We start from the raw sequence: 21,990 nt of genomic DNA on the forward strand, positions 1-21,990 counted from the left end.
GTCTTCACTTTGAAGCAGCTATGAACCTACACTCTAAGGTCTCTTTGCACAGCAAACACTCAAGATCTTAAACTATTAAGTGTATAAATCCTGCCCTGCTTCACCTTTCCAAAAAAAAAAGAGGCAACTCATATTTACCTAAATAACTACAAATGTAGATAATCTTTTATCAAGCAAAGGAATTAGGGATATAGGCCAAAGGCACGTATTTTGATTTCGGACACAGATCAGCTGACTGGCCTATTCCTGTTCTTTTGAGGAATCACATTCAGAAAATATGTAAAATCGATGTTTTTCCCCGTATAACAGACCATTAATATAAAAAGCAATAATTCAATTATTTAGACAAATACTAACACATTGTAACGATTCCAAAGTTTAGCAATTTTTTTTTAAAAATACAAGCACCAAGCTTTATTTAAATCTAGAACTGGAAAGTATGAAAGTTACATTAGCTAAAACTGTATTGGATCTTCAGATATTTCTGATTAACACAGAAAAGGAGAAATGGGGGCTCTTGTGATGCTGTCAGAGAATTTTTACCTTTGAGCCAGGAGGCTTGTGTTCAAGTCCGACCTGCGCCAGAACTATGTCATAATAGTTTTAATCACCCTGTATCTGATCTATCTAATAAAATGCAAATGCTCAACTGGGACAAAACATTCACAAGGATAATACACAAACTACATAGATATACAATAAAGCAAATGTCTTGTACAATGATATTGTCAGTTCTATTTCCCTCTTTCAACACGCTGTAGGGCACAGCATAACTACATAGGGCACAAATAGACCACAGTCACCAAGAAATCCAAAGGTGAATTCAGAACAAAAAAAACCTTTTGCACTTGAAGAACTGTAAAAAGGAACCACTCCCAGTCAGTAGTTGAAGTCAATAGCATGGGTGCAGATAAAGGACAAGACAAGCATGTGAGAAAATAAAATGGGACATAGTTCAAATAGTTAGGCTGAGTGATCTTCTATGCTGGTTTCACTACACTTAACTGGTGCTCCCTGACCGCTACAGAGTCTTTCCACCTTTCAGTAAACTCTTTCGATCCTATGGGAATGGATCCCATTTAAACAAGATGGAAACACAACTATGTTTAAAACAAAGATTCATGTCTGAGTGAAGAATCAAAGATGGTGCAATACATGGCAGGAGCTCAATTCCAGACAACCTCTTTCCCAACCTGGAGTTAACAATGCACTGAGCGTTAATGTTGCTAAGGCACGTAAGAAAACAATATTTATAATTGGTATTGTTACAAGATCATTTAGTTCCATTAGACTGTAGTGATTGTAACAAGGTCAGCCAGGTGGACCTCAAAGAATGGAGTTCCCTGACTGGACCAGATTAATAGAGTTGAAAAATGTGGTGCTGGAAAAACACAGCAGGCCAGGCAGCATTCAAGGAGCAGGGGAATCATTCCTGAAGAAGGGCTTATGCCCAAACGTCGATTCTCCTGCTCCTCGGATGCTGCCTGGCCTGCTGTGCTTTTCCAGCACCACATTTTTCAACTCTGGACCAGATTAATAGCCCCAAATCAGGGGTCCTGATTGGCAGATAGAAACAAGAATGTCAGGACGTTCTGTTCACAGAACTGGCTCTTGGGAAACTGGATCAGTGTCAAGTACTTTCCATGTGTAAATAAAGGGTGATGGGATACCAGCCTCTTACAGAATCACAGAATCCCTAATGTGGAAGCAGAGCATTTAGCCTGAGTCCACACCAACCTTTTGAAAAGCATCCCATCCAGACACACCATCTACCCTATCCATGTAACCCTGCATTTCCCATGGTTAATCCAGCTCACCTCCAAATGCCTGAATGTTATGGGCAACTCAGCATGGCCAATCCACCTAACTTGTGCATCTCTGGATTATGGGAGGAAATCAGAGCACTCGGAGGAAACCCATGCAGACATGGAGAGAACGTAAGAAGTCCACACAGACAGTTGCCAGAGGCTGGAATCAGACCTGGGTTCCTGACACTGAGACAACTATGCTAACCACTAATCTACCGTGCCACCTCAGTGGAGTTATTTCAGACCATAAGATTAGAAGTAGAAGTGTCATCTAGTTCATCAAGAGACTGTGGATGATCTGATAAACCTCAACTCCACTTGCCTACTACCCTTGATTCCCTTTCCTTTTAAAAAAAATCTGTCTGCTTTAGGGTGAGAGGGGAAAAGATATAAAAGATGCCTATGGGGCAACTTTTTCACACAGAGGGTGGTACGGGTATGGAATGAGCTGCCAGAGGAAGTGGTGGAGGCTGGTACAATTGCAACCTTTACAAGGCATTTGGATGGGTATATGAATAGGAAGGGTTGAGGGATATAGGCCAGATGCTGGCAGGTGGGACTAGATTGGGTTGGGATATCTGGTCGGCATGGGCGGGTTGGACGGAAGGGTCTGTTTCCATGCTGTACATCTCTGTGACTCTATGACTCTGCCAATTAACAGACTGTACATTTTATGCCAGTAATTGAATTTGCGAAAGCACAAAATATAGAAAACATGCAGAAATTACTTTCAGCTTTTTTTTTAAATCAACAAATGTTCTTTAATAGGAAAAAGTGAGGACTGCAGATGTTAGAGAGTCAGAGTCGAAAAGGGTGGCGCTAGAAAAGCGCAGCACGTCAGGCAACATCTGAGGAGCAGGAGCCCTTCATCAATAACGTCTTATGCCCGAAACAAACTCTCCTGCTCCTCTGATGCTGTCTGATCTGCTGTGCTTTTCCAGTACCACCTTTTTCGACTCTAAATGTTCTTTAATAGAAGCAATGTACAAGTTATTTTCCTTAACTTCATATACAGCACTAAAGTAATAGCTTAAGACATATTTAGATGAATTAGGAATTACATTAGACAATTGGGAATTGTTCCAAACTTTGAAACTGGGAATAAAAAATATTTTGTGTCTTATAACAAGAAAGGAAAGACGGTGGACCTACAGGATATGCTCCCTCATCACAGAAAAGATTCTGAACTGTTAAATAGACAATTCATTAATAGAACACCAGAAATTGACCTAGAAGAATAACACCACCACCTTCCTCCTGCCAACACATACACACACGCACATGCAGAGTTGAGTCATAACATCACTGGCATACCAAAGACCCTTTTCAGGTAAAACAGACAAAAATCTATGAATATCCTCACTGAGTTTCACCACAGCTGACTCAATTTGAAAAATAATGTTTTAATGCACATACCTAGCTTTTTTTTTGTCCCTTCTGGAAACATTTTCTCCAAATGATATTCCTCCACTATCAAGTTGCCAAAAGATAATGACTGCTATAAACATGAGTTCAAATCATCTCTGGAAGACAGACAATAGAATGATATCCTATCTAAGCAGTGAAATTTTACAGAAGATAAATGAAAAATTCACAGCAGTGAAACTGTTGCACAGAAAATGACATAACAAAATGATACTTTAATGGGATCCAATTCTACATCACCTAAAGAGTCTTACTGACAGTTCCATTTTAAGCTACTTCGAATTTTTCTATGCTTGTCCAAACAGGTCAGATTTTCATTCTGGTAAGGTGGTTCGATGATGAGATTTTGCCTCAGTTATATGGCTTAAAATAGCAACTTCAAAGCCCAGCTCCTCCCCGCATCATCCATATATAATTTAACTTCTTTAAAAGTATCGTATTCAAACTGACAATTTTGATCTGGACAAGTTCTACCACACCGGAGGATTTCTGTGATGCAATCTCTTTCCCATTAAAAACTGGATTAAAATTATCCAAACTGATTTATTAGCACCAGCTGAGCCATAACAGGAAGTGGGCATTTTCTATTCAAACTAGCTTGGATTATTAGTCAATGATACAGCTGTGCAGTTAACTCAAACTAATTCCATGCTGTAAAAACCAGGCATTATTTCTTGCATTTCTGATTCACGACTGTCAAAAATTTATTTTTTTATTGTACAATACTGATTATGAAGTATCTTAAATAAGAGGGCTGTATTTTAGAACTTCTCTCAATCAAAGATGAAAGGAGTGAGCGTAGCAGAGTATGAGTGGAGTAAAGAGAGATGCAGTTGCTGCATCTCCTAAGTTAAACCAATTCCCAAAATAACTGAATGATCAAATGTAACCAGCAAATGTCAAATTCTTCAAAACCTAAAATTAAATAAAATGTTAATTTTTAAAACAAAATCTTAACCAGCATTTTGCAAGGAAGTACAGCCAAGCTCCAAGCCTCTTCAGATCATTCCTTGGCCAGTTTGCATTGAGGTTGGCTTGTCAGTAATTTTGAGAAACACATTGCTCCAAAGCTGCCATTCCATACAGGTTGGCTTTCTCCTCACCATTATTTAACAATATAATGTCTTTACATGGTTTGCTGTTCTTGGCCAGTTCAGCTAAAACACACTGAAAGGCAGCAATGAGGTCAAACTCCATAGTCACGGGAGAACACTTATTTAGCAAATCAAAAATGTGACTCAACCATTCTGATTCAATTACACTTTGTGGTAGCCATGGTAGCAAAGGTATACAACTACTAAATGCCTGCATTCCCAGAAACCAAAGTTCTGAGATTTGATCCCAAGCTTTTTGGTATCTCTCAGCTACCACAATCTGGGTTTGGTCATCAATTGTGTTCAGCTGCGTTGTATGTGCTTTTGACAAAAAATGAATTGCCCCTCGGAAAAAGCCCTTGGATACTGTAGTTCCCTGTAACACTGAAAAAAAGATGCACATGGTTACTTCTCGAAGACAAATCCACACTGGTTATAAACTCAAGTTTAATGCTAAAGTCGGCTTTGACAACTTTTGATCTCCTAAGAACAGAATACACTTTAAGCTCCCTCAGTTTTCCCCTCTCCCCTCCTCTGATTCATGGTGTTTTCTGTCATTTTCAAGCCTCAACTTCAGCCTCATCTCCCAACCCTCATTTAATGCATCTCCTCCATGAAACCCATTTCCTTCAAACCGATCCATGATGCCATCCTTCTTATCATTCATCTCCCACTGTTGCACTATAGCTCAGGCAAAGACCTACCCTCCTGATTTTGCACAAGGTCCACTGGTATCTCTAACACAATACATACATTTACATCAACCAAGTTATTTTCTTCTCTCGCACTGCACTCGTAAAAGATGCGCAATCCTTTCATGTTCTATAGGTTTCCCTTTTCAAAGGACTGTAAATTATACCAGTTTTACATTATAGATATTTTTGAATCAAACTGTTCAGAAATACTATGACATGGAGAGAAGAGGTGGGACTTCAATCCACACCTTCTGGCGCAGAGGTAGCAATACTTCAACTGCACCATAAAAGCCCTTGGTTTTACAGTAAATGATGTGTTTAAGACTGCTCGATGATGATGGGAGTGGGGGACAGGGTATTGAGTTAACGATTCACTGTTCTCATTCTGTACCTGGTGTGTCAGCAAGTATGCGACTCATCATCAAGCCCAAAGTCGTGAAATTAGCAGCAAGAATCAGGTGACGTTGGCTATAAAGCAAAGACTGCAAGGATTCCATTAACAAGCTAAGTAAAGATGAGAAACATTCTTCCTGCCTGCAATGACAGATTATTCAAAAAGTGTAAGAAACAAATTTTAAAATGTTACCAAAAAGCCTTTAGAAAGAACATCCACTTATCCACAAACTTCTTTGAAAACCATTTTACAATACAATTATTTGAATTATTATATCCAAGATGGAGTACGGGAAAACATTCTAAGAGCTGCTCCTTTCAAGGTGTTTTAGGTGTTGGAGGTGATTTCTTTGAATTCCAGGAGCAACATCAAAACAAATGACACTATAAAAAGGAGGAAGACACACAAAGGCAGTGACCACATGATCAAAGAAAGACACTTATGCTGCTTTCTGACACAGGAGTGAATCTGCACAGTTACTGCCTTTGCTGTTTGAGTTCAAGTATCTCTGGATTGGAGTGCAGAGGAAAAGAAAATGAACAAAAAGCAAAATTCACAGCTGACCTTGGAGGAACCTGTTTGGGATGGTTCACAGTATAGGCACAGATAAGTGCATAGTTTTTAAGTGTAACTTTGCTGTAAACCTAGAAAAGTGACTAGACTGGGTTCTTTCTTGATTATATGTTTTATTGAGATCTAGCTCTTGATTTAATTTTTGAAATATAAGCCTCAAAAATTAGGTTAACCTGGAGAAATTTTTTTTAAGGGCAATAAGACAGTGCTATTTCCTGGGTCAGTAGTTCATAAAGGAACAAAGATGGCCTTTAGTAGAGTGACGTGCTCATCCTGTCAGATGTGGGGAATTCAGGAAGAGTTTCCATGTTACTGATGATTATGTCTACATGAAATATCTTTGGCTGTGAACCGATGAATTGGAGCGGCAGTTAGAGGCAATAAGGAATTTAAAAGAAGCTAATGGATGTGATGGACGGCAGTTATATAAAGGGAGAAAAGCCGCAGATACAGCCAGGCAGATGGGTTGACTCCAGGAAAGGTAGGAGGGGGAGGCAGGTAGTGCAGGAGTCTCCTGTGACCATTCCCATCTCAAACAAGTATGCAGTTTTAGAAAATGTAGGAAGTGATGGAATGAAGTAGGAATAGCCAAGTTTCTGGTACCGAGAATGGCTGTAATGTACGAGGGGGTACATCAGGTTCCAAAGGATGGATTGCGATGGGCACTTTCTTGTCAGATGCACAGATAGATGTTTCTGTGGCTGGCAGTGAAAAATCAAAATGGCGTGTAGGCTCCTTGGTGCAGGATTGAGGATATCTCAGAGGGTGCAGAATGTTCTCAAAGGGGAGAGGCACCAGCAGGAAGTTGTTGAACACACTGGAATAACGACATAGGAAGGGAAAAGGATGAGATTTTAGAGAAAATAGAAAGTTAGGCAGGACGAGCTGGTGCTGGATGGGGTGGACAAAATTAAAAATCACAATACCAGGTGATAGCCCTACAGGTTTATTTGGAAGCACTAGCTTTTGGAGTGCTGCTCCTTCATCAGGTAGCTGATAGTCCTCGAGGGTAGTAATATCTGGATTATTCCCGGTGTTATGAGCTAGTGAGGGTAGGAATGGGAGGATAGAGCAGGTGAATGGGAGGCTGAGGAGCTAGTACAGAGGCAAAGGGATCACATTTTCGGAACACTGGAATAGCTTCCGGGTAGAAGTGACTCATACACGAAGGATGTATGAATTAGAAGGGGTCTAATATACTGGCTGGGAAATTTGCTAGAGCTGCTTGGGAGAATTTAAACTAGTCAGGTGTGTGTGTGGGTGGGGGGGGGGGGGGGGGGGGGAAGGTGGTGGGCAGGGAGATAATGAGGGAAAAGATCAAAGACCAATCTGAGATTGGTACAGTTGGGAAAAGGGGTGAGTCAAACAGTCACGGCAGGCAGGAACAAAGCAGAAAACAAGGTAGGATTAATAAATTAAACTACATTTATTTCAATGCAAAAGGGAAAGCAGATGAACTCAGAGCATGGTTGGGAACATGGGACTGGGATATCATAGCAAATATAAAGACATGGCTCAAGGATGGACAGGACTGGCAGCTTAATGTTCCAGGATACAAATGTTATAGGAAGGATAGAAAGAGAGGAAGGGGAGTGGTATTTTTGATAAGGGATAGCATTACAGCTGTACTGAGGGAGGATATTACTGGAAATACATCCAGGGAAGTTATTTGTGGAACAGAGAAATGAGAGATGGATGATCACCTTATTGGGATTGTACTATAGTCATTGGGAAATTGAGAAACAAAATTTGTAAGGAGATCTCAGTTATCTGTAGGAATAATAGGGTGATTTTAACTTTCCAGACATAGACTGGGACTGCCACAAGGATTTAGATGGAGAGGAATTTGTTAACTCTGTACAAGAAAATTTTTTTATTCAGTATGTAGATGTACAAAGTGCATGTGAAGGTGCAAAACTTGACCCACTCTTGGGAAATAAGGCAGGGCAGGTGACTGAGGTGTCAGTGGGAGGAGTGTTTTAGGGCCAGCGACCATTTAAATAATAGAGTCATAGACATGTACAGCACGAAAACAGACAATATAATTCAATTAATTTTAAAACAGTGAAAGAAAAGGATAGACCAGATCTAAAGGTTGAAGTTCTAAATTGTAGAAAGGTCAATTTTGACAGTATTAGACAAGAACGTGCTTAGGGACAGATGTTTGCAAATTACAGGACAGCTGGAAAGTGGGAAACCTTCAAAAATGAGATAAAGACAGGATATTCCTGTTGGAATAGAAGGGAAGGTTGGTAGGTGTAGGGAATGCTGGACGACTAGAGAAATTGAGGTTTTGGTCAAGAAAAAGAAGGAAGCATATATCATGTATGAACAGCAGAGAGAGAGATCGAAAGAAACCTTAAAAGAGTATAAAAGGCAGTAGATGTTTACCTAAGATGGAAATCAGGAGGGTAAAAAAGGAACATAAGATAGCTTTGGCAAATAGGGTTAAGGAGAATCCAAAACGTATTCTATCAACACATTAAGGACAGATTAAGTAAGTCGGAAGAGAAAAGGGTCCCTCAAAGATCAGCAAGGTGGCCTATGTATGGAACCATAGGAGATTTTGGAGGCGGGGGGGGATACTAAACGAGTATTTTGCATCAGTGTGCACTGTAGAGAAGAAGGAGATGGAAGATATAGAATGTGGGGAAATAGATGGTGACATCTTGAAAAATGTCCATATTACAGACGTGGTCATTCTGGAAGTCTTAAAAAGGCATAAAAGTGGACAAATTCCCAGAACCTGATCAAGCGTACCCTCGAACTCTGTGGGAAGCCAGGGAAGTGATTGCTGGGCCTCTTGCTGAGATATTTATATTATCGATAATCACAGGTGAGGTGCCAGAAGACTGGACGTTGGCTAACATGGTGCCACTATTTAAGGAAAAGCCAGGGAACGATAGACGGGTGAGCCTGACCTCGGTGGTGGGCAAGTTGTTGGGCGGAATCCTGAGGGACAGGACTTACATGCATTTGGAAAAGCAAGGACTGAATGGGATTTTCAACATGGTTTTCAACATGGGAAATCATGTTGCACAAACTTGATTGAGATTTTTTGGAATAAGTAATGAAGAGGGCAGAAGACAGAGGGTGGTGGAGTGTTGTTTATCAGACTAGAGGCCTGTGACCAGTGGTGTGCCACAAGGATCGGTGCTGGGTCCAATGCTTTTCTTCATTTATAGAAATGATTTGGATGTGAACATAGGAGGTATAGTTAGTAAGTTTGCAAATGACACCAAAATTAGAGGTGGATCAGATAGGCTAATGGGCTAAGAAGTGGCAGGCAGGGTTTAATTTAGATAAATGTGAACTGCTGTGTTTTGGAAAGGCAATTCAAGGCACCACTTATACACTTAATTGGAAGGTCCTTATGGGGAGTGATGCTGAACAAAGAGACCTTGGAGTGCAGTTCATAGTTCTTTGGAAGTGGAATTGCAGGTAGATAGGATAGTGAAGGCAGCATTTGGTCTGCTTTCCTCTTTAGCCAGAGCACTGAGTATGGGTGTTGTGAAGTCATGTTGTGGCTGTATAGGACACTGGTTAGGCCACTTTTACAATACTTATGCAATTCTGATCTCCCTTCTATCGGAAAGATGTTGTAAAACTCGAAATGATTCAGAAACAATTGACAAGGATTTGCCATGGTTGGAGGATTTGAGCTATAGGGAGAGGCTGAATTGGCTGGGGCTGTTTTCCCTGGAACGTTGGAGTCTAAGGGGTTACCTTATAGAGGTTTATAAAATCATGAGGAGCCTGGATTGGGGTGTGTGTGTATATAATATATATATATAAAACACCCAAGGGGTAACTTTTCCACACAGAAGGTGGTGCGTGTATGGAATGAGCTGCCAGAGGAAGTGATGCAGACTGGTACACTTACAAGATTTATAAGGCATCTGGATAGATATATGAATAGGAAGGGTTTCGAGCGATAGGAGCCAAGTGCTGGAAAATAGGACAAGATTAGGTTAGGATATCCGGTCGGCATGGACGAGTTGGACCGAAGGCTCTGCTCCTTGCTGTACATCTCTACGGCTATCATTCTAGACTCTACAGTGGAGAGATAAATGAATAAATTACGAGCCTGTGAACAGCAGGACCACTGTAAATGTGGATACTAAAAATATTAGATACAGAAGAAGTATCTGACCCTTTAGTGAGCTTCAAAATCATTTACTTTGACCCTCTGATACCTCAGCAGGTTGACTGAGTGAGTAGTCAAATCATACACCAAGTACGTACTTGGGATTGATCTTTGATCTCAAGCTTGGATATCAGTAGGGAACATTACAACTTACCAAATTAGAAACTATAAGGAAAAAGCGCAGTCCCAATGATGGTACGTCTGCTGGAAAATGCACATGGGGTAAGATCAGGTTAAGTAAATTAGCTAAGTTGTTATGGTACAAGACCAACAACCTATACATCATTTGACCATAGCAAGGTGTGGAAGTTAATGCAACAAAATCTCATCTGTGAGTAAGCTCCAGAAAAAAACCTGTTAACCATAAATGCTGTCAGCTTGAGGCAGGAATCAGCTAGCTTTACCTGGTTAGTCCTACACATGGATGAAGTCCAATACTAACAATTGCAAGGGCAAATAGGATAAGCGATACAACTTAGAAGGGAAGAAAATGTCATCGGCCCAGCTGTAATGCTCCAATGTTAAATCACCTATTCAATATTTAGACTAGTTCTCTTAAAATTTATACGTAAGCAATGATTCTTATTCAGCGAGGTATTATATCCCAGCAAAAGGTCATACCTTCAGGAGTAATGGGAAGGATGAATTGGTGGGAAGTGTTTACAAATGGTACCAGTGATCACTCCAGCCCTGTGAATCCTATTACTTAACTAGGTTTGTGCAGGGAATATTCAGCATCAAAAGGCAAGGCATTAATGGTGGGGTAACTAAAAGACAACCATGCCACCTTATTAACAAGTCTGTCTCTTGCACTGTCCCAGCATTAAAATTAGAGGTTGATTTTCTGCACCAACACCAGACAGCAACAGAACACCAAAAGGACCTTGTGCCTGCCAAACCCCAGGACCACTGTTGTTGGTCATCCTGCAATGTGGTCCAAAGTCCAGGCCTTCTGTCTTAAAAAAAATAAAAATGCAAACACAGCAGCAGCATTGGGATTCTGAGGTGAGGTTTATCTGCTGCTGGTAAAATTTCAACAACTATAGTTTGATCAGCTCTAAAATGAAAAACAATAGATTAATTGAAGACTATGATTAATACATAAACTATAATTGTTATAAAAACACTATCAACTTCTTATAGAGAAATTGTGCTCTCTCCTCCCTTCCCACAGTAGCAACTAATGAGCTAATTTGAATTGGTTACCAATATTATGGTTTGTATCAAATGTTACAGAAGCCTAAATTTGATAGTCCAACAGGCACTTGAGCCAGCCAGACTAAACTTTATTTGCATGGGCTAACTGAGAGGAATCCATCCATCTCCACTAAATTTACACCTAATACTGTGACCTTCATAGCTGAGATAAGGTACTGTATACCTGATCAGTGCAGGCTCTGTTACCACAAGATTCAGAAAAATTCCACAGGCTGTTCGAAGACTCATCTCTGCATCATTTGGCAAAATTGGTGCATTTTTGGAAGAACTGAAGACTTCCCACTGTTGTGTGAAATAACGAAGAAGTAAAACATGAAACTCGCATGAAATTAAGATCCTCCGAGGGACATCTTCAGCTGAAAGGTGACAAAATCCAGGCAACAGAAATCTGCAAGTAAATACATACAATTTCGAAAAACAGTAAGTAAGGAGACAATTTTTTTCCTATAACTTTTAACAGTTTTAGCCACAACCATCTAACAACTTAAGAAAGGTGTTCATGCTCATTAGTGTTTAAGGTGCACCTCTCAAGTTAGTTTCCATCCTGGTTAATTTGCTGGCCAGACTATCAAACACGAACGTAAGAAATAAATATTCACAATGATTAGAACCAAAAAGGAGATTATTTCTCAGTTTGGAAACCACATTTAGCAACATGCTTTTTGACAATTCTTTTTGTGCTCCATATCAGGTCGCATGACCAAAAACAAAAACAACTCCTGAGTAAAGAAATGTGGAATGAAAAATATTGATGAGGCACAGTAAGCCAGCATGTTTAAAAAAAATATTCACAGGATGTGGGCATCACTGGCCAGGCCAGCATTTATTACTTATCCTTAATTGCCCAGAGGGCAGTTAAGACTCAACCACATTACTGTGGGTCTGGAGACACACATAGGCCAGACCAGGTAAGGATGGCAGTCTACTTCCCTAAAGGACAATTGTGATAATTTAATAGTTTTGTCTGTGAGAGTTAAGAGCAAGTTAATAAACTGCAACTGCAATCTACCTCCATGGTAAAGAAATTCATATTCTTCTGAACAATTTGGTGTTTGACCACTGAAACAGGAGTACAACACTGACCAAAGACAAGCTCTGTCCCCCACCTGGTTGAAATATTACTAAAGTAATGCACAAGATTAATGATTATTAAATGGACTACACTCAATGAAGCATCATATTTTCCTCTTACCTCAAGGCATCTTTAGACCACTTTGTTACCTCGGGTCTATCAGCCAATGATAGTCCTTTCACTTGATTGTTTAGGTCATTGGATTTTATTGGACATTCAAACAGCTTCTGAGCATAACAAATTAGAAAAGGGAGCACATCACAGATTTCCTGTCTGAGTGCATATGTCTCTTCAGCCATCCAAGCACCCAGGATTCGGACTGAGGCAAACAGAAATGGATCCCACAGCTGTTCCTCTGTAACCTATAGCATAGGAAGTAAACAAAGGTAAAGTGAAGCTAATAAATTTATTTAATTTATGGCCTAAATTTCTTTTAAGAATTCCATGGTGAAAGGACTAGTGGGCACACTAAAATGCGTGCTGCAAGAGATTGAGATGCAAAGTTTCAAAGTATAGAGATTGCAACAAGAGTCTGGTTGACACCAACAATGCTGAATTTTTGAAAAAATAAAGTGTCTGAATCCTGGTGTTTTTCAGAGTAAGAATAAACAGGCTCGCATGATGAAGTGCCAGTGATTTTTGGATCCTAAAAAAAGTATTTTTCCTTGTTCTAAGGCAATGAATTTGGGGAATATATTCAAGAAAGAAATTACAAGATCTGTATTTGGATTAAAAAATTAGCAGGAACCCACTGTCTGTCTACACCACCATACTCATCTGCTGGAAATTCTATTTCCTTATTGGCACTATACATTGTTCTTGGTTGTAGTCTTAGATCAATTCAAATGTTTGCCTGTAATTACAGTCAATTGGACTGTCCCAAATGTACTGTACACTGTTCCAAATGAATTTGTGGCTGATCATTTCTGCACTCTAACAAGGAGTTACTAAATACAATGGTATGGTTGCTAAGCAACTTCCCCACCCACTCCAGTCTGGCTGAGAGCAAGAACTTGAAATGTGTGCATTCACAGTTGCAGTGTGCGACAGCCTGATAGCACATTCATTCTTACAACTTCAAAGAACAGCAGAAAAAAAAATTATATTACACAAAATACGTCTTTAGATTGAGAAAAAAAAACTGAAGGACTCGTGAAGTGACAGTGTCACTATTTCTGATCCAGAAGGTCAGTGTTCAAGTCCCACCGGCTCCAGAGGTATGTAATAAACAACACTTAAACAGATTGCTTACAAAATATTCACAATGGTCTTCTGAACCATTTGTTATTTTCACATAAGTATATGATTACTTTCATCCCTTCCATCAGCTCTAAGCTTTCCGTTGTGAATAATATTTAATGAGCTGGTTTGAAGGTAAAAAAATAAAGAAAAAGTATTTGCAGAACATTGAGACTGCAGCATTACCTAAAATGCCGTAAACTGCAGGACTACAAACCAAATTCTAAAAAAGAAAGAAAGATTAGTTGGTCTTTCAGTTGGTGTAGACATGATAGGCCAGGGGCCGCCTCCTGTGCTGGAAAACTCCCATAATTCAATGACTACAGTGAAAGTTTGACTGAAGATTCAGAACTACAGCAAAATATCTCCAGACAGAAATGGAGTTACAAGAAACCACAAATATATAAAATGAGGCAAATTATTCTAATAATAAAGATATTTCCATATTTCACCTGCTTAAAATAGCAAATGACTGCTCCAAAAGCTTCCACCATTATCTGTACTAATTGGCGACTTTCAGTTTCTGTAAAACAAACTTTCTCTCCTAGCACACAAACCATCATTCCAAACTCAATGATACTATAACATGCTGTGATGACATCTGGTTTAAAGCGAGTTGCATCCAGGTTTGAGTCCTCCAAACACATTCGAACTTCCACACAGGCAAGATTCACCATCAATGCTAAAAATTTACGGCTTGCTTCAGGATTTTCTGCCAAGATCCAGTCTGAACCATAAACAGTTACTAAGAGGCCACCAAGTTTCAGGGCAGGGTCTCGTTGTGAACTATTCAGTTTACTGCTGAGTATGCTGAACAGACCAGTATGAAGATTTTTCAAGCATCCAGTGAGAGATGGGTCCTCAGTTAGGATAGGTGCAGCAGGTAGAAAATGCTGCAATATGTTGCACAACTCAAATTTCTGATTATCTTCTTTTGTAGCAAACTGTTCACTGAGTTTGTTCAGTACCTTCAAGAGGTCTGATTTACTAGAATTCCAACATTTGGTTTCCATCGTGTTCAGCAGACTGACAAGAAGACACAAAGCGTGCATGTGGCCATGACTTTGATTTAGATAAACCTGACATAATGTAGACACCGTTCCTCCATCTACGAGATGTCTCTGACCCTGAGGGTGGGCAGAAATTGCTTGGAGACACTGGAAGGAGTCATCAATCATTGATGTAAATGTGGCAATATCCGCTCCAGCATCCATTTCTGAACAAATAATTTCATTGAAAATGGAGATTTTGTTGAGGATTTGCTGGTGAATCGCCAATTCCGGATTTGTCGAAAAACATGCAAGGAGAGTCATGCCAAGAGATTGGAAAATTTGACTGGGGCAGCCATGCGGAGACTCCTTGGTAATAAGTAGCCGATTTGGGAAAGAGAATCCAATTGCATCAAAGATCCGTCGACGGGTTGCAGCATCTATTTCACCAGCCTTCACCACTTTGGTCACCTAAAATAAACATATTTTATTCAATGCATTGTCAAATATTTTGTTATGTTCTGTACAAAACTGTCAGGAAGGGTTTTTAAATCTATCTGCTTAGTTTAGTGGTAATGATTTCTTTTTCCACTTTTTTCTTAAAAGTAATAAAAATTATGAAAACTTAAGATAGACTAAATAGTCAACTCCACAATTCAATAAAATTGTAATCGATCTGATTGTTGCTATATTTTCATTTTCCTACCATCTCTCAACGATCCTTAACTCCCTTGTGATCAAAGCTCTGTCTAACTCGGCCTCAACCATATTCAGTGATGCAGTTTATGCTGCTCTGTACCTTTAACATTATAAAACTTGAGTGTCTATTTTGCATTCACGTCACTGATTTTTATGGTAAAACATGGAACCTTCAAAGTTGATTCTCATTACCCAAACTTTTGGTTTCCTATTTCCAAACAATTGCTAATCCATCAAGAAAGCTTGTTAATTCTGTTTGCTTTTATTTTTGTCAATACTCTGTGGATAAATACATGTCCCTTGATAGTTACGCAAACACATCAACGTCAAATTAAATTTATTTCTGTATGTTCAAAGTTGAGAACAAAGAATTCAATACTTTTTAATTTTACATGCCCATTTATATGGACTTCAGTAAAGTGTTCAACAAGGTTTCCCATGGGACTGATTTACAAGGTTAGATCACATGGAATAGAGGGAGAACTAGCCATTTGGATACAAAACTGGCTCAAAGGTAGAAGACAGAGAGTGGTGGGGTGGAGGGTTGCTTTTCAGACTGGAGGCCTGTGACCAACAGCGTGCCATAAGGATCGGTGCTGGGTCCACTACTTTTCATCATTTACATAAATGATTTTAACATGTACATAGGATGTATAGTTAGGAAATATGCAGATGACACCAAAATTGGAGGTATAGTGGACAGCAAAGAAGGCTACCTCAGATTATAATGAGATTTTGATCAGATGGGCCAATGGGTTGAAGAGTGGCAAATGGAGTTTAATTTAGATAAATGTGAGGTGCTGCATTTTGGGAAAGCAAACTTGAGCAGGACTTATACAGTTAATGGTAAGGTCCTGGGGAGTGTTGCTGAATAAAGACTTTGGAGTGCAGGTTCATAGCTCCTTCAAAGTGGAGTCATAGGTGGATAAGATGTTTGACATGCTTTCCTTTCTTGGTCAGAGCATTGAGTATTGACATTGGGACGTCATGTTGCAGCTGTACAGGATGTTGGTTAGGCCATTTTTGGAATACTATGTGCAATTCTGGTCTGATTCCTATCAGAGAAGCATGTTGTTAAACTTGAAAGGGTTCAGAAAAAAAATTTACAAGCACGTTGCCAGGGTTGGAGGATTTGAGCTACAGGGAGAGGCTGAATAGACTGGGGCTGTTTTCCCTGGAATGTCAAAGGCTGCGGGATGGACCTCAGAGGTTCATAAAGTCATGAGGGGCATGGATAGGGTAAATAGACAAAGTCTTTTCCCTGGGGTGGGGGAGTCTAGAACTAGAGGGCATAAGTTTAGGGTGACAGCAGAAAGATATAAAAAGGGATCTAAGGGGCAACATTTTCATGCAGAGGGTGGTGTACGTATGGAATGAGCTGCCAGAGGAAGTGGTGGAGGCTAGTACAAGTGCAACATTTAAAAGGCATTTGAATAGGTTTAGGAACAGGAAGCGTTTAAAATGATAATGGCCAAGTGCTGACAGGTGAGACTAGATTAGTTTGGGATATGTGATCAGCATGGACGAGTTGGATTGAAGGATCTGTTTCCACGCTATACACCTCTATTATTATGACTGTGTGAATTACACATGAAAGAAGTGAAACTATCATGGTATTCGAACAGATGAAAGACTCAACAGACAATCAAGGTATTTATCAATGTATAATTTCAATTACATGACACTGTAAACTTTTCCAAAAATTCTGTGTCTTACAACTGTGTCCTCCACAACCACCTGATGAAGGAGCAGCGCTCCGAAAGCTAGTGCTTCCAATTAAACCTGTTGGGCGAAAACCTGGTGTGTGATTTTTAACTTTGTAAACCCCAGTCCAACACCGGTACCTCCAAATCATATTCATGAGTGCTTTATTCATAAACACAGGTTGACAATTGTGGACATCAAGAACTTCCTGCAGAAAGCTTAAAACAATTCAATCAAAAATTTCAAAACTGAAATGACAGATTTTTGATAGACAAGAATATTAAGAGTTACAGAACCAAGCGAAATCGAAAGAGTTAAGGTATAGATCAGAGTAAATTTGATGGTGGAATGCACTGCTTCTTTTCCTATGTTTCTATTTTCTAATAGGTGATGAACACCAAAAAAAAACGATAAAACATGCAAATTTATAAATAAAGTCTAAAAATGAAGTTTTTCTGCCTGTACTTGGATTACAATTACTCAAAATTCATAACAGTATATCATCTATTACAGCAATCAGTAATATTCACTTAAAAAGGATTTTTGTTATGTTTTTCAAAAACTACAAGCCAATTTTAGATATTGGTTTCTTCAGCCATGAGCACTTGATTAAAGTTATCAAACAAATTGCAAATATGGAAAATTAACTGCTTAATGAGTTGCAATTCACAGCAGAAAAACATACTGTAATTTAGTTTAATGATAATTAAAACTCATGTATTGGGAAGTGTAGGGGTAAAATTGTCATCTAGAGACACATAGTTTGGTCAGAAAATATACAGTATATTTGTATTTAGCAGCATTGCCAAAAGCTCTTACCAGTAGAAGTGCTGCAAACTGCTCACTATCATTTTTTGCTTCTTGTAGAACCTGAAGACATCGGTCCAATGTCTTGTTTCTAGCCATATCTTCAGTTGCACATGGATTTTCTGAATTTGATGCCATTAGTGTAATCACAACTGTAACAAAATATTTAACAAAATTTGAGCAAAACATTTCAAAATGATGAGCTTCTATTAAAAAAATCCTGACTGCTCAAGGAGACAAGATTTTTCACAGCTTGACAAAAGCACTTAAGTACTTGGGTAAGTGAGAAAATGACAACAGCAACCAAAACCAATCCTTCATTAAAAGCAAAATACTGTGGTGCTTTAGCATTACTCTTATCCAGATACATTTTAATTCAAAACACTGCTGCCTCTTGGACAGAAGTAAATGACATGATAGAAACCTTTAATGTTTAAATAATCTACTGAGATGTTTATAAATGTTGCTTCATCGCATAGTCTATTATTCTGTTAACAGGTACAAAATTAATTAGATTGGAGAAGCAATATTCAACAGTGGGTTGAATTAAATTCTAAAAACCATTCTATTACAGAACACAAACCTTTTTGCATGGTAACTAAACAAAAAACAAACTGAACCAAGCAAAGTCAGCATTTATTGCCTATCAACAGGGGCCCTCAAGAAGGCCCTTCATTAACTGCTATAGTTCACAGATGTAGGGACACCCACAGTGCTGTTAAGAAAGGGAATTCAGAATTTTGATCTATTGACAATAAAGTGATATAATGAAAAGTCAGGATGGTGTACAGCTTGGAAAGAATTTTCAGGACTAGTATTCCCTTGAGTCTGCTGCTCTTGTCGTTCTGGATGGTTGCCTTCATGGGTTTAGAAGGTGTTGGTTCAAGAACATTGCAAATTAGCGGATAGACTGTCAACCAAGCTGACTGTTTTGCCTGATTGAGTTTCTCAAGTATTTTTGGAACTGCTCTCACTCAGGCAGGTGTACGGTATTCCATTACTGTCCTAACTGTACCTTGTAGATGGAGGTCAAACTTTGGAGAGTCAGGTGGCGTGTTGCTTGCCAGAGTTCTGAACCTCCAACCTGCTCTTACAGGAGAAATATTTATATAGGGCTGGCAGTTCAGCTCCTGGTCAATGCTACACACAAAACTACTAACAATGGAGGATTCTGGGATAACAATGCCATTGAAAATCAATAGGAAACAGTTAGGTATCCTCCTTGGATTCAATTACTGAGGACCTGTGATCAGAGTTTAAGATATTGACAGAAAAAGGCAAGGTAGACAAATAAACTATTTCCACTGAGTGGGAATTGTGATATGAGGGGCCACAGTCTGAGAATTAAGTCCAGACTATTCAGGACAGTTGTTAGGAAACAGTTCTATACAAATATTGGTAAATTTTGGAACTCTCTTCCACAAATAGATTTTAAAATCTGAGATTTTATTTGTTCAGCTGAAATAATAAGGGATATGGGCTAAAGGCAGGTATATGGAGTTCAGCCACAGATCAGCCAACATAGCACTGAATGGCAGAACAGGCTCGAGAAACTGATTGACCTACTCCTATGAATCATGAATGGTAATGAACAGTGTGCAATCATCAGCGAATCTCTCGGAACTTATGATGGAAGAAAGTTATCGATGGAACGATTGAAGATTGTTGGGGCAGGGGCACTATCCAGAGGAAGCCCTGCAGAGGTGAATGTGAAGCAGTATCCTGATGCACAGCAAGGTCCCACAATTAGGAAGGAGCAGCTAATTAACTTTTCGATGGTAGGGAAAGTTCGATGCGGCTTGAACAGTCAATCTTTAATGTCCTCCCCCGCCCCCAAATAGCCAAACGAGGCCTAAATTTAACACCGCCTCTTGAAGACCTTCAGTAAAACACCGGAGTACAAGTGAATCCAGGCTCAAGACCCACAGCGGAGCACGTGAAGCCAGAAACAAAAATAACACGAGCCATGGCCAGACACTGAACGCGAACTCTCTGACCGTCAGAACAACTCTCGTTAGAAAGAGAGATATCGATCAATAAAGCGCCGCGACATCATCTAAACAAGAACAGCCCGAAACCTTGACCGTTTTCTCACTCACCTGCGACCCTCCTTCTGTCAAACAACAGCCGGGCTACAACGACCTCTCAACCCGACCCTCGCCCCGCCCCCTGCGCGCAGGCCGCCTCCCCGGACCAATAGAAACACAACGCATCCCCCAAGCAACGGCCGGAGGACCAATCAGGAGCGAGTCCCCGCCTCCGTGCCCGGGCGAGTCACGTGGGTTTCCCTCGCCAGCCTGACATTGCCGCCGGAGTTTCCTGCACGAACCGACTGCGGCGCTGGCGATCCTGACTATTCACGGCGTCTGCAACTGAAATGTTGTCTCGTTACTCCTGGCGATGCAGACTCTGAGCTAAATGGTTCGTTTTGTGTCCGCTGTCATCATTCCTGATATCGTCTTGGTTCGGAACCAGAGTGCTCGGTGTTTGTTTCCGTGGGACGGCTTTCCCCGGACACCACCTGTTTATGTGCAGACGCATCTCGTCCCCTCACGGCGCCTCTGTCAGCGATCCCACGTCTGCAAGTGTTTTCCTCGCTGGCCGCTAACTGCGGGATTGCCAATGTCGGCCTTTGAGGGGTGGAAAGGATTTACTGATTAAAAATTGTGATGGGGAGAGTCGATCATCGGAAGTGACGAAAGGTATGTTTGAGAAGCTCGAGTGTAGGAGACACTGTCACCGGGAATCCGGAGAGAGGGAAGGAAGGAGAACCAGGCGGAGAGGGGGAAAAGGAGGGGAGGGGGAGAGAAGGAGAACCGGGTGGAGAGAGAGAGACAGGAGGAGGGAGAGAGAGATCTGGGGGAGGGAGAAAGCTGTTATGGGACCAGTGGAGGGCGAGGGAAGGAGCGATCCCCGGTGGGAGAGGGAGAGAGAGATCAGCCAGGGCAAAGATTGGTGGCAATGGGGTGGAGGGAGAGGGTAGGTAGACCCGGTGGAGGGTCAGAGGTAGGAGACCTTGAGAGGTGAGGAAGATCCTGACGGGAATACAGTGAGAGAAAAGACAGGGGGGTAGAAGTGTTCAAGGGACCCTGAACTGTGAGCGCAGGGTCGGGATCCGAGCTCGGACCACTTCCCAGGTAGTAAACCGCATAAATGTGCCGGCGTGACAGGGATGGATATCGTTCCGGCAAAGCTGAAACTGAAAAGGCGTTTGTGGAGCCCGAACAGCAGGTGCCCCGTCATACCGATGCGTTTTATTTTGTTTTAAAGTCATTATCCAGATGTGCTTTACATACACATCAGCAGCACCAGGTTGAAGGTCTCATACTTTCGCGTCGCGTTTCTGAACTCGCTTCCATCATTTGGAACTGGACATATGGTAAATTTGAGTTTTCCTCCGATTCCAACTGGAAATTGATAGCGACCGAATAAGATTTGCAGTTAGAGAGTCTCCAGATCATTTACCTGGTTTGTCTGTGTGGTGACTAGATTCAGACTGTTGTAATTTAAAGTCTTAACCATTTGAGAAACGTTAGGCACTTTTGGGTCTGCTAGGTATTATAGGGTATATGTAATTGCTGGGATGATGACTATCTTTTATAAACTACTTGCAGTGTCACCTGGTGTTCATTTTTTGACCATGCGTTTCGTTTCTACATGAGTCCCACTGATATTTATAATCGGAAATATTGGCCTACCCAATCTGAAAGTAGTTCTCCTGGTGCTGGATGTTAAACGGACGCATCTTTTGTAAGAAATAGATGGCGGTTATAACAAAGTAATACTCTTTCCACTGTCTTAGAAGATCAGGATGAATGAATTACTGATGTCCTGGAGTGGAATATAAATTTGTAGTTTTCTGATTCATTGACTGATGAGGCAAGGTGACACAAAGGAATGAATTGATTCCTTAAAGGTTTCAGTCATATGTGCATGATAATATAAGTTTTTAAATTAAATCTGATTATATTGTAGTTATTGTATAAAAGTATGTCAAATTATTTTCTAACAGTTGATGGCTAAGATTGATTTGTAAAATGCTGAGGTGATCTTTGGATTGTCTATAGTTTTGATGGATGGGTGAAAAATGTAACGTAGCAGTTTTTGATGTACGTCTTGTATGAGC

General features: G+C 40.3%; 2 protein-coding genes across 4 annotated transcripts in view; one reads left to right on the forward strand and one right to left on the reverse strand.

The window, feature by feature from the left end:
- Positions 1-1,499: 1,499 nt before the first annotated feature.
- On the reverse strand, positions 1,500-20,004 carry ncdn (neurochondrin). The gene is made up of 7 exons (XM_060847502.1): positions 19,964-20,004; positions 17,877-18,016; positions 14,118-15,125; positions 12,547-12,788; positions 11,518-11,742; positions 5,414-5,556; positions 1,500-4,711 (listed from the first exon to the last, which is right to left on the reverse strand). Exons 2-7 carry the CDS (start codon positions 18,000-18,002, stop codon positions 4,272-4,274), a joined length of 2,184 nt encoding a protein of 727 aa, XP_060703485.1. The 5' UTR covers positions 18,003-18,016; positions 19,964-20,004; the 3' UTR covers positions 1,500-4,271.
- Positions 20,005-20,182: 178 nt separating this feature from the next.
- Positions 20,183-21,990, forward strand: part of LOC132829960 (dyslexia-associated protein KIAA0319-like protein) — a 109,488-nt gene continuing 107,680 nt past the window's right edge. For all 3 annotated transcript variants that reach the window (XM_060847389.1, XM_060847390.1, XM_060847392.1), the window contains exon 1: positions 20,183-20,566. The gene's annotated coding sequence lies outside the window, so the exon portion shown is untranslated. The remainder of the gene's footprint in view (positions 20,567-21,990) is intronic.

The sequence above is a fragment of the Hemiscyllium ocellatum genome, chromosome 30 (assembly GCF_020745735.1).
Source record: "Hemiscyllium ocellatum isolate sHemOce1 chromosome 30, sHemOce1.pat.X.cur, whole genome shotgun sequence".
NCBI lineage: Eukaryota > Metazoa > Chordata > Chondrichthyes > Orectolobiformes > Hemiscylliidae > Hemiscyllium > Hemiscyllium ocellatum.